This window comes from Bos indicus, chromosome 4 (genome assembly GCF_029378745.1).
Source record: "Bos indicus isolate NIAB-ARS_2022 breed Sahiwal x Tharparkar chromosome 4, NIAB-ARS_B.indTharparkar_mat_pri_1.0, whole genome shotgun sequence".
NCBI classification, from domain to species: domain Eukaryota; kingdom Metazoa; phylum Chordata; class Mammalia; order Artiodactyla; family Bovidae; genus Bos; species Bos indicus.
In genome coordinates this window covers 66,085,030-66,100,024 of record NC_091763.1, presented here as the reverse complement: position 1 = coordinate 66,100,024, position 14,995 = coordinate 66,085,030, and the positions used below count along the sequence as shown (strand labels likewise).

Here is a 14,995-nt window from a genome sequence, read left to right as displayed (position 1 = left end):
GGTCCCGTCCAGCCAGAGACGTGTCAGCCTAGGGGTACAGCTAGCCTGGGTGAGCCTTGTGCTTATCTGTCTGGTTTTGCTGTCCTGTCTTCCCAGCTTGCATAAGCTTCCTCCTCACCACCTAACTGGCAAAGCCAGAGTTCCACTGATATGTATGTACTGACGGACCAACTCTCTACAGGACAGGTATGGAGGGTCAGACTGCCTTAGGGAAGAGCTGAGAAGGGGCTTGAGGGCTTCCCTATGGTCACGTTCTGGGGACAGGCTCCCTGGTGCTCAGAACCCTGCTCAGAGGCTACTTCCTGCACTAATGCCCCAGAAGGCCCGGGCTCCACACGCCTGTCACAGCCCTTGCTCTGCGGAGCTGTTGGTTTGTGGGGAGATGCTCCCCTCTGCTGGACAGAGGGAAGTCTGCTCTCCTTCCATTTCTCAGCATGTGTTTCCCTAAGTCGCAGGTTCACAAACCCATAGTAAAAACAGTCAGGGGCTAGAGGTTAGCAGGGCCAGTTCCCCCGTTATTCAGTGGGGAGACTGAGGCCAGAGAGGGAAAGGCCTTGTCTCAGGTCCCACAGAGACCGGACGTGCGCTGCCTTACTCCTACACTAAGGTCTGGGAAGCATTTCTTAGGATCCTGGGGGTGTGCGCTGGAAGAAAGCCAGGGTGGGGCTCCTGGGAAGTCTGCACACAGCTGAGCTTGGACAACAAATGGCCAGAGAAGGAGAAGGTAAAGAAGCAGAGGCATCAGAAAGCTAAACAGACCCTGACCCTGGGAAGACAGCCAGGACCACCAGTCAGTCCACTCACTCGGGATGATTCCCCCCAGCCTGTGTGTAGTCTAACTCCACACTCCTAAGAAGTCATGGACAGACAGAACTTTTGTAAATCAAATGCTCTTCTTACCCTCCCTCTCCTTCTCCTCTGTCCCAGATAACCTGACCATCTTTCCCACTTGTGACCCAGTGGTAGTACAGTAGTTAGAGCAAGTTTGCTGTTGTTGTTCAGTCATCCAGTCACGTCTGACTCTTTTTGACCCCAAGGACTGCAGCATGCCAGGCCTCCCTGTCCCTCACCATCTCCTGAAGTTTGCCCAAGTCCACTCCTGTAGCAAATACCAGAACGTATCATACCTCAAATGCAATGGAAACTCACTTTTTGCTGGTGTCAACAGATCATAGAGCTTATCAGAAAGGAGTCAGGGAGGGGCTATGTTCCCCATAGTCGTGAAGGGACCAGCCTCTGCCATCCTTAACACATGGACATTGAGACCCAACCAGCAGAAAAGGGAAAGGCATAGAGGATGGGACATAGGCTGGGAAGTGATGTACAACAAATTTTAGTCATGTTCGATTAGCTAGAACTCAAAGGACCTGGAAAGGACGAGAAAAAAAAAAAAAAAACGTCCAGACCGGGATTAGATGCTGATCTGATGGGAGGCGTGGCGATACAAGAATACACCTGGCAGACTTCCTACCACAGCTGCTACTCTTTGAAATCCTTGAGTCTGTGCCAAAAGCACGCCCCCTACAGGCTGCTCCCTGCCACTGACTGAGCGCTGCTGATGCACTAAGGCAGCTGGTTCCTTTGAGTACAGGGGACTCCTCTGCTATCAACTTTGTTCCTGAACTCCCAGGGGCTTTGCTGAACCTTCCTTAGACTACAGGGCAGACTAGGATGCTTCACTCGGCTGTCTCGCCCTCTCTCCTCCCCGTGGGGTCAGAGTTCCCTGTGGTCTGGTGGTTCTCCCGGCTTCCCTCACTTCCTCCATCTTTCCTTTCACATAGGTGCTCCCCCCAATAAAACCCTTGCGCGCTTCATCCTAGTCTTGACGTCTGCATCCTGGAGGACTCAGTCTAGCACGAGGGACTACTCCCTCGTATTCTGACTCCAGCTCTCTTTGGGGTCATTTAACCCAGGTGGTGAAGCCAGACAAGACTTGTCTGAACAAAAGACGCTCTGGGTAATCTCAGAACCTGCAGATTTTATATAGAGGTAGCAGGGGTTAGCATTTCAACATATTTTAGCCGGGGTGGTGTGTGCGTGCGTGCTAAGTCGCTTTAGTCAAGTCTGACTCTTTGCCACCCCATGTAGCCCATCAGGCTCCTCTGTCCAAGGGATTTCCCAGGCAAGAATACTGGGGTGGGTTGCTATGCCCTCTTCCAGGAAATATTCCTGACCCAGAGATCCAATCTGTGCCTTCTGCGCCGGCTGCATTGCAGGTGGATTCTTTAACGCGGAGCCACTGGAGAAGCCCCTGCCCGCCCCAACAGGGTTACTCTCCTTTTCTTCACAAGGGCTTTTACAAACCTTCTCCACCCTCCTCGTTACAGCCCTGCAACCCTCCTCTTCACATTCAACAAATGACTTACCTACTCCTTCACAGAAAAACCAACACAAGGGCAGTCCCTTACCCCTAAGCTTTGCCTGCTTCTCACTTTCTCCACCTCCTTCTCCTGTCCTTAATCACCATATTCATCCATAGGTCTAATCTATGGCCTCTGTTTTGGATCCCTGTCCTCTGATGCAGGAACCCTGCACCTCGCCCATTTTTTTTTTCTTCCCCACACTAGGAAATATACCCACTGGCTTACAAGTCCATTTTTATTATTTGCTTTTCCTGATTCTTCTTTGTCCTCCAACACAACTATCTATAGCATGTCTGATTTGCTCTGCCTTTAGAATAGTTCCTAAATCCAATCCCCTTTTCTCTAAAAAAGAGAGGATATAGGTTTATATATAACTGATTCACTTTGCTGTAGACCTGCAACTAACACAGCACTAAATCAATTATACTCCAGTAGAAACTTGAAAAGCCCCATCCTCTTTATCTCCACTATTACTATTCTGATCCAGGCAATCGAACAGGCAACTACAGGTAACTACCTCTAACTGGTCTCTCCATCTCCACTCTTGTCTCATTCTAGCTCAATCTCCACACACAGCCAGACATAGTAAAAGACACATCGGACCATTTACTCCTCTGCTTCAAATGCTTCAGTGACTTCCCACTGCCCTGAAAATAAATGACTTATTTTTACATGGCCAACAAGATCTACATGATCTGGTCTCTGTTTACCTCTCTGATATTATTTCATACTTCTCTCTTCACTCACAACATTCCAGATACATGGGTTTTCTTACTGTTCTTTACACAGGCCAAGTAGGTTCCTACCTCAGGGTCTTTGCACATGCTATTACCCCAGGTCTTCTCATGGCTAATTCCTTGTCATCTTTATATCCTTCAAATGTCACCCCCTCAGAGAGGCCCGACAACCTATCTAAACACCACCCTTACTCCAAGTCATATTTCATATAATTTCTCCACTTTATTATTTTTAGAGTCTTTATCACTGTCTGAAACTATTTGCTAGTCAGCTCATTTTTATCTTGCCAGTCTAGTCCCAAAGAACATAAGGTCCTTGTGAACAGGAAGTCTGTCTGTTCATTGCTGTCCATCCAGTGTCTAGGAACAATGTCTGGCACCTAGTAGGCACTTTGTAAATGTCACTGACTATGTGACAGGTGTCAGGGCTTTTAAGCAGCATGCAAGATTTGGGGGTGGGGGGTGACCTCTTTCTGCTGTGACATTCACCGAGCAAGTCTTCAGAAGTCCCTTGAAGGCCAGCAGTTTGGTCACTTGTGTGCCAAGCTGGAACACAGGAATCGTTTCAAAGACTAGGAGTCCCAGGGCTTGCATCCAGCCTCCCTAGGGGTGCTGCATAAGCATGTCTCACCAAGACGCTGGCACTGTGACCAGGTTGGTGTTTGGGAACAGTTGCTGGTCTCCATTTCTTGAGACTCGCAGACCTTGGTTCCCTGTCTCAGAGAAAATTCTGCCACTCTAGCCACTTCTGCTCCTCATGTTCCAAGCCCCTGGGTAGGCATCTTCCCCCATCACTCCTATATTAACAGTGTTGGAAGATAAAATCTTCCCTTAACTATGGAAAGGACTCAAAGAGGGAAGGAAAGGGCAGCGGTTCTCTTTCCTCCTGATGCTTCCACACCAGTAAACTCAAAACAAAAATTAATCTGGTGATAAATGACTCTGAAGCAGCCAAAAATATTATCACTCAGGACTTTTCCTCCTAGTTTTTGGAGGACAGAGGCTGAAACAAATCTCTGCTTGGGCAGGCTGGAGGTTGAGACAGAACTTTATTAATGACTCAGAAGCCAGAAAGGGCTTCCCAGGTGGTGCTAGTGGTAAAGAATTCGCCTGCAATATAGGAGATGCAGGAGACGTGGGTTTGATCCCTGGGTCAGGAAGATCCTCTGGAAGAGGGTAAGGCAACCCAGTCCACTCCAGTTCTTGCCTGGAGAATCCCATGGACAGAGGAGCCTGGTGGGCTACAGTCCGTGGGGTCACAAAGAGTTGGACACAACTGAAGAGACTTAGCACACACACATGCACACAGGAGCCAGAGAAGAGCCAGTGAGAGAGAATTAAAGAAGCCAACCCAGCTGGATCATAGCCGGTGTTCACTCCTCCTACATTTAGAATCTGTTTCAGGGCACCTCCCTGCTTTAGTTCCCACTACTGCTGCTGGCACCTAAGTGCAGAAGACCCATGAAAATCAAGCCTTGGAGTCCTCTGCTTCTCAGGGGTTAAATGTTTACTGAATGACTATTTGATAAGTGCCTGGCTCTTCTATAGCAAGGAGATTCATGGAGGACACTATAGTCACTACTGTGACACTCTCACTGTCAAAGCTTCACAAAGGTCCTTTAAAAGTCAACAGATTGGCCACTCACTTCTCAAGACAACAGATTTATGGTCGATTCAGGGAAGAACCCTATATTAGTCATCTGTTTTTGTATAACAAATGACCCTAAAATCTATCACCTTAAAAAACAACATTTATTACCTCACAGTTTCTGTAGGTGAGACATTTGAGAGCTATTTAGCTGGGTGGTCCTGGATTAGGGTCTTCCATTGGGCTGGAGTCAAGACATTGGTTGGGGCTGCAGTCAGCTGAAGGCTGGAGTGGGGCTGGAGGACTTGCTTCGTAGGTGGCTCACTCACTTGGCTTATGGTAGTAGGACTCATCTCTTCATTGGCCATTGGTACTAGTCATCAAAAAGCTGGAGAGGAGACTTCCCTGGTGGTCCAGTGGTTAAGATGCCTAAGGAAAACCACTTGGGAATTTCTGCTAAGGTCTTTGGGGACCTACTGAAGTATCCTGAGCAGAGGTGCATGAAGCACAGCTTTGCCTTTTAGAAATAATCACTGAGGCAGAAGTAGGGAGGATGAACTGGAGAGAGGAAAGGACAGATTTGGACAACAGTGGTAAGACTATCCTCACATGAACATGGATGCAACACTATTGATCGAAAGAATTTTAAAAATGTATAATTGTATCCAAAGTGTAGAGTTTAAACATGGTTTAATAAAAATCTAAATAAGACTATATCTAAAATTTTAAATTTTTTCATATTTAAAATTTTTAAGATAAATTCAAAATTACCTATTAAAATAAAGCCAAAACCTATGCTTAATAAATATCAAAATTTGAAATAAAAAATTTAAAAATACAAATAATTCTAAAATGTATATGGAAACACAAAAGACCCCAAATAACCAAAATGATTTTGAGAGAAATGAACAGAGCTGGAGGAATCACCCTCCCTTACTCTAGACCACACTATAAAGCTAATTAAAACAGCATGATACTGGCACAAAAACAGACAGACAGCTCAGTGCAACAGAACAGAGACCACAGATAGAAACCCACGTGCTTCGGTCAATGAATCCATGACAACGGAAGCAAAGCATATACAACAGGGAAAAGACAATCTCTTCAGTAAGTGGTGTTGGGAAAAGTGGGCAGCTACATGTATTAATAAAAGAATGAAACTAGAACATTCTCCCACACCCTATTCAAACTTAAATTAAAATGTATTGAAGACTTAAATGTAAGACCAGAAACCACAAAACTCCTTGAGGAAAATATAGGCAGAACACTCTGACACAATTCATAGCCATGTTTTTTTTTTGGATCTGTTTCCTAATAAAAGCAAAAATAAACTAATGGGACATAAGTAAACTTAAAAGCTTTTGCATAACAGATGAAACCACTGACCAAAAAAAGGCAACTTACTGAATGGGAGAAAATATTTGCAAATGATATGACTGACAAAGGGTGCATATACAAAATATATAAACAACTCATACAAGTCAACATAAAAAAAACTGATTAAAAAATGGGCAGAATAACTGAACAGAAATTTTTTCAAAGAGGAAATGCAGATGGTCAGCAGGCACATGAAAAATGCTCAACACTGCTAATCATCAGAGAAATGCAAATCAAAACCTATCAATGAGATATCACCTCACACCTGTCAAAACAGCTATCATCAAAAAGAATAAAAATAACAAATGTTGGCTAGGATGTGAAGAAAACAGAACCCTCATACATTGTTGGTAGGAATTTAAAGTGAGGCAGCCACTGTGAAAAACAGTATGGAGTTTTCTCAAAAAAACCTAAGACTAGAACTACAATATGATTCCACTCCTGCATATATACTTGAAGAAAAACCAAAAAGACAAACTTGAAAAAAATACCTGCACCCCAGTGTTCACCGAAGCATTATCTACAATTGCCAAAATACTGAAGCAACCCAAGTGTCCATCAACAGATGAATGGATAAAAAGAAGATGTGGTACATTGGAACACTACTCAGCCATAAAAAGGAATGAAACTTTGCATTTGCAGCAACATGGATGGACTTGGAGGATATTATGCTAAGTGAAGTAAGTCAGAGAAATACTGTATGACACCACTTATATGTAGTATCTACAAAATAAAACAAACTAGTGACTATAACAAAAAAGAAACAGGCTCATGTACGGATGTGAGACTTGGATCATAAAGAAAGCTGACTGCCAAAGAATTGATGCTTTTGAATTGTAGTGCTGGAGGACTCTTGAGAGTCCCTTGGGTTGCAAGATCAAACCAGTCAATCCTAAAGGAAATCGACACTGAATGTTCAAAGCAAGGACTGATGGGCTAAAGCTGAAGCTCCAATACTTTGCCCACCTGATGCAAAAAGTTGACCCATTGGCAAAGACCCCGATGTTGGGAAAGATTGAAGGCAAAAGAAGAAGGGGGCGGCAGAGGATGAGATGGTTAGATAGCATCACCGACTCAATGAACATGAATTTGAACAAAGTCTGGGAGATGGTGAAGGACAGGGAAGCCACAATGAATTGGACAAGACTTAGTGAAGGAACAACAACAAATAAAATACAAACTAGTGGTTACCTGTAGGGAGAGAGAAGGATAAACAGGCAATATAAGGGCAAAGGATTAAGAGTATGAACTATTATGTGTAAAATAAGCTATAAGGATATATTGTACAACACAGAGAATATAACCAATATTTTATAAAAAGCTGTAAGTGGAGTGCTGTTGCTGTTGTTTAGTTGCTCAGTTGTGTCCAGCTCTTCGCAACCCCATGGACTGCAGCACGCCAGGCTTCCCTGTCCTTCACTGTTTCCTGGAGTTTGCTCAGACTCACATCCATTGAGTCGATGATGCCATCCAACCAGCTCACCCTCTCTCACTCCCTTAAAAATTGTGAATCACTATCTTGTACACCTGAAACTTATATACTATTGTATATCAACTATACTTCAATTAAAAATATAAAATTACCTATTAAAATAAAGCCAAATAAAAATTATAATTAATAAATATCAAAGCTTGTACTAAATGAAGTCTCATCTAGCAGGTGCCTAATATTTAAGTTTCACATCAGCTTAACAAACTTAAATATATTCTCCGTGTATAAACAGTCATACTACAAAGACCTACTGTATAGCCCCAGGAACTATACTCAGTATCTTGTAATAACCAGTAATAGAAAAGAATCTGAAAAAAATATATATATATGTATGAATGTATAACTGAATCACTTTGCTATACACTTGAAACTAACACAACATTGTAAATTAATTATACTTCAATAAAAGTATATATTCTATCCCCCAAAATTAAATCTTGAAATAAATGTTTTAAGAATATACATTATTTAACATTCTGTACCTGCTCTGCTTATGCTAAGTTATGTGTACTTCTCTAGAACCACAAACTGAAAGAGGAAGAGAGGTACTATGAAGTTTTCACAGTTCTGGGAAAGGTGACTTCAGTCTGTTGAGCCTGTGTACTCTTGTATACTCCTGGGCACGGGTCCTCTTTGCCCATGACCCCTTTCATTCCCTGGAAGACTTGATTTCCAGGCATCTTCCTCACCTCCTCCACTTTGGACTAAGGTGTGTACCGTTAGTTTCAGGAGATACTGTCAAAGCCGTCCTCCAAAGTCTGTACCAATCCACATTCCCCTCAGCTGTGTGGGAGTGTCCCTGAGCATCTCCTAGCATTTTCCATCATTTCCATTTTAGGCATTCTAGTGTGTGTGTGTGTAATGCTATTTCTAAAATTAACACATTCTTTATTTTTCTATTCTCTCTGCGGAAACAGAATCTAGCTTTTTCAGCCAACCTGCCCTTGCGGCAGGAGGGAGAGAAGAAGCCACTTCCAGAGGGTCCATCATCTGGGGCCTAACCATGAGTCAGGTCAGCTGAGGCAGGGCCAAGCAGAGGGAAGCCGAGGCACTTGGAAGCTCCTCTCCACTCCCTCTTGCCTTTCCTCATCTTTGCTGATTCAAATCTTGTTCGCCCAGCAAAAGATGGTCAGCACTGATTTTCTCCAAATTAAGTCCATCATTCTTCTCCCTTTCTTCACCTTTTGTCTTGACATTGGGAAGGCATGGATGGGTGAAGATGAACAGATCATTCACTTCTCTTGATGTGTTTCTTTATCTGAGGATCATCCGAGCTTGGGCAACACTAAGTCTCTATCTGTTTTGAGTCTACCCAGGTACCAGTGGTAAAGAATCCGCCTGCCAATGCAGGAGACTCGGGTTCCATGCCTGGGTGGGGAAGATCTCCTGGAGGGGGAAATGGCCACCCACTCAAGTATTCTTGCCTGAATAATCCATGGGCAGAGGAGCCTGGCGGGCTACAGTCCACGGGGTCGCAGAGTCGGACATGACCCTTTAAGAACCAGGGGGCGAAAGAACAGAAACAGAAGTGTGTACTCCTATGGGTCGGCCAGAGCGTCAGTGTCCCTGTACAAGCCTGTGCTCTGAAGGTCCTCGTGAGTTTCAGTCCGCGTGTCTCGGACAGGGCTGAGTCCTTAAATGTCCACTAACGCACTGTGCAAATCTGTTTGCCGGGGGTCTACCTGGGACCCCACAGCCCTCTTGTGCGCCCAAGGCGGCTCAAGCCCTTTCGGGGCTCTGAATGATTCCGGGTCCTTCCGGGGTTTTGTGTCGAATCGGCCGGTGGCGACCCGGCGCCGCGTCGCGGGGTGGGGAGTGTGCGGCTGCGCGCGCCGCGGCGTTTACGCTGCGATTTCATCATGCTCCCTGCCCGGCCGCGCGCGCCGCTTCCGCCGCCGCCCCCTCCAGACCTCCCAGCGCCGCCGGCTCATGCCCTCTCTGCGTCCGGCGCTGCTTAGAGCTGCCCTCGCCGCTCTGCTGCCGTCGCCGCCGCCCGGTCTCCCGGCCCGGCCTCCGCTCCTGCCCTGCCGGCCCATCAGCAAGCCCGCCCGCGTCCCGACCTGGTTCCCCGCCGCCGCCTCCCGGAGCAGCATGGACGGCGCCGGGGCTGAGGAGGTGCTGGCACCTCTCAGGCTAGCCGTGCGCCAGCAGGTACCGGCATTCTGCGCTTTGCACTCAGCCCCGGCTCTCCTCCCTCCTGGTCCCCTCCTTCTCATCTTCTCTCTCTCTTTTTCCTGGGCACCGGTCCACCTCATCGATTACCCGTCTCTTTCATTCTCTGGAAGCCCTTGGTTTCCAGGCATCTTCCTCGCCTCCTTCACTTTGGACTCAAGTCCCCGCGTGCTCCGGCCACCTTCCCTCCCGTGGATCCCTCTCCTCCCCTCTCCTTGGGTGACTCCCGCGGATCCCTCGACATCCTGCGTCCCTTCTCTCGCGATCTGTTCTCCTTTCCCAGTCCTTGTTACTGCCTTGCCTCTTCCCTCTCCGATGACGCTGGGATCTGTAACCCTTAGCTTCTCCACCCTGTTCTAGCTCAATAACCTCAATTTTATTTTATTTTATTTATTTATTTTTTTAATAACCTCAATTTTAGATTTCCTGTCCCTGCTATGTTCTTTGTGCTTCCTGGGTGGCGAGATTCCTAATTCCTCCCTGGTCAGTTACGAGCCGAAGAAGCTGCGGGTTCTCTCTTCTTACCGCCTGACTCTCTTTTTTTTAATCTTTGAGATGCTTTAAATAGTGTTTCTTCCTTGACATCTTCATTCGGTGCTTAGTTAGCCGAATGGTCCGCTGAGAAAGTAAAATAGTTGAGACCTGGATAAGGGGAGGTTTTGAACTTTCTCTCTTTCCTCTAATAATGTGAGTTCATCATCCTTCGCTCCTGTCATTTTCTGGGTTCCGAAAAGACCACTTGAAACGAGTGAACTTTCAGATCGTAAACGTGAGAAGCTGTAAATGTTCCTGAGTTACTCGGTGAAGGCAGCCATCCTTCATATGGAACATTTTGAAATTTGATTTTGCGGAAGGGAGGGAGGTTTCATGGGCTGGAGAGCTTGGTGGTTTAATCCAGGCCTCCTTTTCCTAGGGCACTGCATGGACATCAGAATTTAGAGAGGACAGGGTATTCTCACATCCAGTCAGGTAGAACCAGAAGCTTGGAATTGAACCCCAAGAGTAGATGACCTAGTAGGAAGCACAGAACGGGTTTCTCCAGCACCGGCGCCTGATGCAATAACTTGCCTTGGCTACGGAGGGTGGATCCCTCTCTCGGAAATAATTCATTGGGGCAGTGCTGCAGAAAATTCGGCAAATTCTGCCACTTTATCTACTTCTCTCTAGTTTGAGCCTGATTGATTCTATCCTATTTAATTTTACTGTGGGCTTAATTTATTCTTTTTTCTTGGTATCAGAGCTTTATGAATGCATATTCTCCATCTTCCTCCACACACCCTCCTTAAATACAATTAAGTGTGATTCCTTTGTCTTTTCTGTCTCAACTTTTTTTTCCCCCCTCTTTCTTCATATCCTTCACTTTAGAAGGGAGAATACATCTAATTTGGGAAAACGCACACCCAAGCCCCTCCCTCTGCCACGTTACCCTGGAACTGCAGTGCACATTATCCATCTGTAGCAAGACTCTGGAACTAGTTAACTGAAGTACACTTTGATGGGGGAATAGCCTTCCGCTATTATTACTGTCTTGTGTATTGTTTGTGTTGGCTTGATTGCTAGATATTTGGCGCTTCAAGCTATTTTCCGAATATGTAAGTTAGTCTGTCAGTTTGTGTTTTCTTTTCCTAATTTTTCAGGACCACACATAAATCAGTTAACTACCTGGGACTTTGAATCACACTGCTTTCAGGGTCAACTGGAAGGGAATTTAAAGATTATCTGGTTAACCTTTTTTTTTTTTTTTTTGCTTTCGAAGAAATGAGATACAATTTCCACTGTGAAGTTTGTGCAATTGAAGGCATCCTTGGAGTGGGATTTGTAAGGTGCTTAATAACGGGTTTCGTTAGTGGCATGTGTTTTGGATAAATAGCTAGTTCGTATAAATTTGCCAATCTGGTATGCCATGTGAATGCTGCTGTTTTTTTACAGATTTGGTTTGTTGATTGGCTGAAATGTGTTTCACCATGGCATATTCTTAGTTATTTCCTGAAGAATTTAGTTTTGGAGCTTGTAAAAGGGCCTCAGAGCATCTAGAAAACTGTTAATTGTTTGATGAAGGACACCCTAGGGCATTGAGCTAAAAACAAATTGGAAATTAGCATAGAGTGGCCAGACTTTATTTTGCCAGGTTTGTTGTTGTTTAGTTGTCAAGTAGTGTCATACTCTTTTGTGACCCCACGAACTGGAGCCCACCACCAGGTTCCTCTGTCCATAGGATTTTCCAGGCCAGAATACTGGAGTGGGTTGCCATTTCCTTCGCTAGGAGATCTTCCTGACCCAGGGATCAAACTCGGGTCTCCTGCGTTGCAGGCGGATTCTTTACCACTGAGCTACCAGGGAAGCCCCATTTTGCCAAATGAGGGCATTTAAAAAAAACAAAGCAGTGCAATCAAGAAACTACCATCTGGTTTCCCCTTTTATTTCATAGAAGAAAATATATTTTAATACCTAAGAAAGGACAGGCCATAACTCGGAATAAAGAACAGTCTTTTATATTTGAAAAACGTTCTGATACATTGGCACCACAACCACCACCATGCTGATAAACATATCCTGGAGTGTCTTGTTTGGGAAGTGGCTCTAGGGCAGTGGTTCTCAAAGTGTGGTCTGCAAACCCTTGGAGGTCTCCAGGGTCAAAACCATTTTCATGATAAAACTAAGATGTTATTGGCATCGTTCACTCTGTGGACATTTGCACTGATGGTGCAGAGCATGGTGAATAAAACTGCTGGCCTGTAGCACTTACCAAGTAAGGGCCACTAAACCTTTATATTCTCTACCACAGTGTCACACTTTGAAAACAAGCAAACAAATCCTGTCTCAGTTTCGCTTTAGAGTGTCCTTGAAAAAGCAGTAAAAATTACTAATTTTGTTAAATTCAGACCTTTGTGTACACATCTTTTTAATATTCTGTGTGACAAAAATAGGAAGTATGTATAAGGCATACTCATGTATGTTGATTGAGGAAAAGCACTTACGATTGAGTTGCAAAAATGAAACATACTAAAATGCCTGATGAGTGTTATTCAGTCTTGGGTTTTGGCATTCATTCATTTTCTGTAAAATGAGTGAAGTAAGACTGTCACTTCAGAAAAGCAACTGACGGTATTTGTGGCCAATAAAGTCAGTCTTGGGAAATGTTAGAGCCCTGGATTTTTCTCTGCTTTGATTTTCTGAACTAAGAGTGCCCATTAAAGCTCTTGCTTAATCCATCAAGGACAAATGATACATTTATGAAGTTTTTGTCAATAGTTGTAAAACACTTGGGAATCTGAAATTAGTTTATTAATCTTAACAAGAACCCTCTAGGTCCATAGGTAGAAAGTTAAAACATCATTAAAAGATAATGTTTTCTTGTTTTTCTTGGCCTACTGAATATGCACCATGATATGTATGAAGGATGAATGAAAAAGGTCTGTTGGAATGATTTCTCACCTATAATTATTTCATTTTATAAACACAGACTTTTAGTTCTAATCTATGTCTTTATGGTAAGAATTTATGCAGAAATTAAGCTTCTAGTTGATGTATCTTAAAGGTAACTTAGAAATATTGATATTTCACATTGATTTCATTCAACACACACACAATAGTCTGTGGTGAAGAAAGAGGAGAGAAAATAATTAGAAATTAGGAATCCGTAAGTACTTTCTTTCCATGTTTAGATCAACTGCAACTTTTGTTTTCAGAATTAGATCATTATAAATCATGGTTTTAATTATTCCATTATTCAGAGTAAACTCGATTATTTTCTTTTTTTAAAAAAATTTGTTTATTTTTTAATTGAAGGATAATTGCTTTACAGAATTTTGTGGTTTTCTGTCAAACCTCAACATGAACCAGCCATAAGTATACATATATCCCCTTCCTTTTGAATCTCCCTCCCATCTCCCTCCTCATCCCACCCCTATAGGTCAAATATTTTCTTAATTGAGATTTTTAGAGATGATTAACTCAGCATAGGATTCCTGACTCTTCTACTGCTTCTGTTGATAGTGAGCCTCTCCTGGAATGTATGTGTGCCTCATTCTATGCCTGAACTTTATAAAACAGAAAAAATGATTCAGGAAAATTAATTTTAAGTTCTTCTTACCTTTACCAAGCACTTGCTTGCCCGGTGCTTTGAAAAGCTCCAAAAGAAAACATGGGAGTGCCAGCACTTGACACACAAAGGTGGGTATTCAGAAGAACTGTTTACTTCTTTTAGACGTTCAAAAGAACTGCTTGCCACCCTCTTTTCAGAACACAGACTCTCATAGGTTCTTATACCCATCAAAAAGCACTGTTAATGAACCTTTACGAGATAAGTGTTCTGACAGGTAGAGCAGGGGAAAAGAACCACTGAATGTGTAAAGACCAAGCCAGTAGATCTTTACCAAGTGTTAAGTGCTTGGGAGGGTGCTAGGTTTAGGTTGTGATAGCAGGCAAGAAATATTTGAGTGCCAGAACTGACATTCTAGGTTCCTGTCTTAAAAGAGCCTGCCGTATAATGGCAGGGACAAATAAAATGCATGTAAATAAATAAGCCAATCCATTGATGGGGTCATGTCAGGTATTGTGTGTGTTAATAAAGAAGTTAAAATTAGAAGGTGACTGAGGATGTTGCTTTTGCTAGAGAGGTCAAGATAATAAAAACTGTTAGTATAATAACAGACCAGACCTATTTGTATGTAATAAGAGAATGAAAAGAAGAACCAACTCAGTGACTCTCAACAATATCAGACTCAGTGTCCCCTTTTATACCACATATTTTGAAATTCATTACTACCCTGTAATGAAATTCATGCCTCAGAAATACAATATTTCATAGGAAAACTGTATGTACACATAGTGCTCTAAATGTAATACAAATAAAAAGTAATTTATAATAATATGTATTTCAGTACGTAAGTTTGGGGGTATGACTCCACTGGAAGTTTTACTGAAGTAAGCAGATGCTGCTGTTGCTGCTGCTAAGTCGCTTCAGTTGTGTCCGACTCTGTGCAACCCCATAGATGGCAGCCCATCAGGCTCCCCTGTCCCTGGGATTCTCCAGGCAAGAACACTGGAGTGGGTTGCCATTTCCTTCCCCAATGCATGAAAAGTGAAAAATGAAAGTGAAGTCGCTCAGTCGTGTCCGACCCTCAGCGACCCCATGGACTGCAGCCTACCAGGCTCCTCTGTCCATGGGATTTTCCAGGCAAGAGTACTGGAGTGGGGTGTCATTGCCTTCTCTGAAGCAGATGCTTATACTCCTATACAGATTTACTCTGAATGCAGTTGCTAT

At 43.8% G+C, this 14,995-nt stretch overlaps 1 protein-coding gene across 2 annotated transcripts in view; it reads left to right on the top strand.

The window, feature by feature from the left end:
* Window positions 1-9,424: 9,424 nt before the first annotated feature.
* The window catches only part of GARS1 (glycyl-tRNA synthetase 1), a 53,683-nt gene continuing 48,112 nt past the window's right edge, over window positions 9,425-14,995 (top strand). For both annotated transcript variants that reach the window (XM_070787890.1, XM_070787891.1), the window contains exon 1: window positions 9,425-9,708. In XM_070787890.1, the coding sequence (XP_070643991.1) occupies window positions 9,487-9,708 (222 nt within the window). In that variant the 5' untranslated portion in view covers window positions 9,425-9,486. The remainder of the gene's footprint in view (window positions 9,709-14,995) is intronic.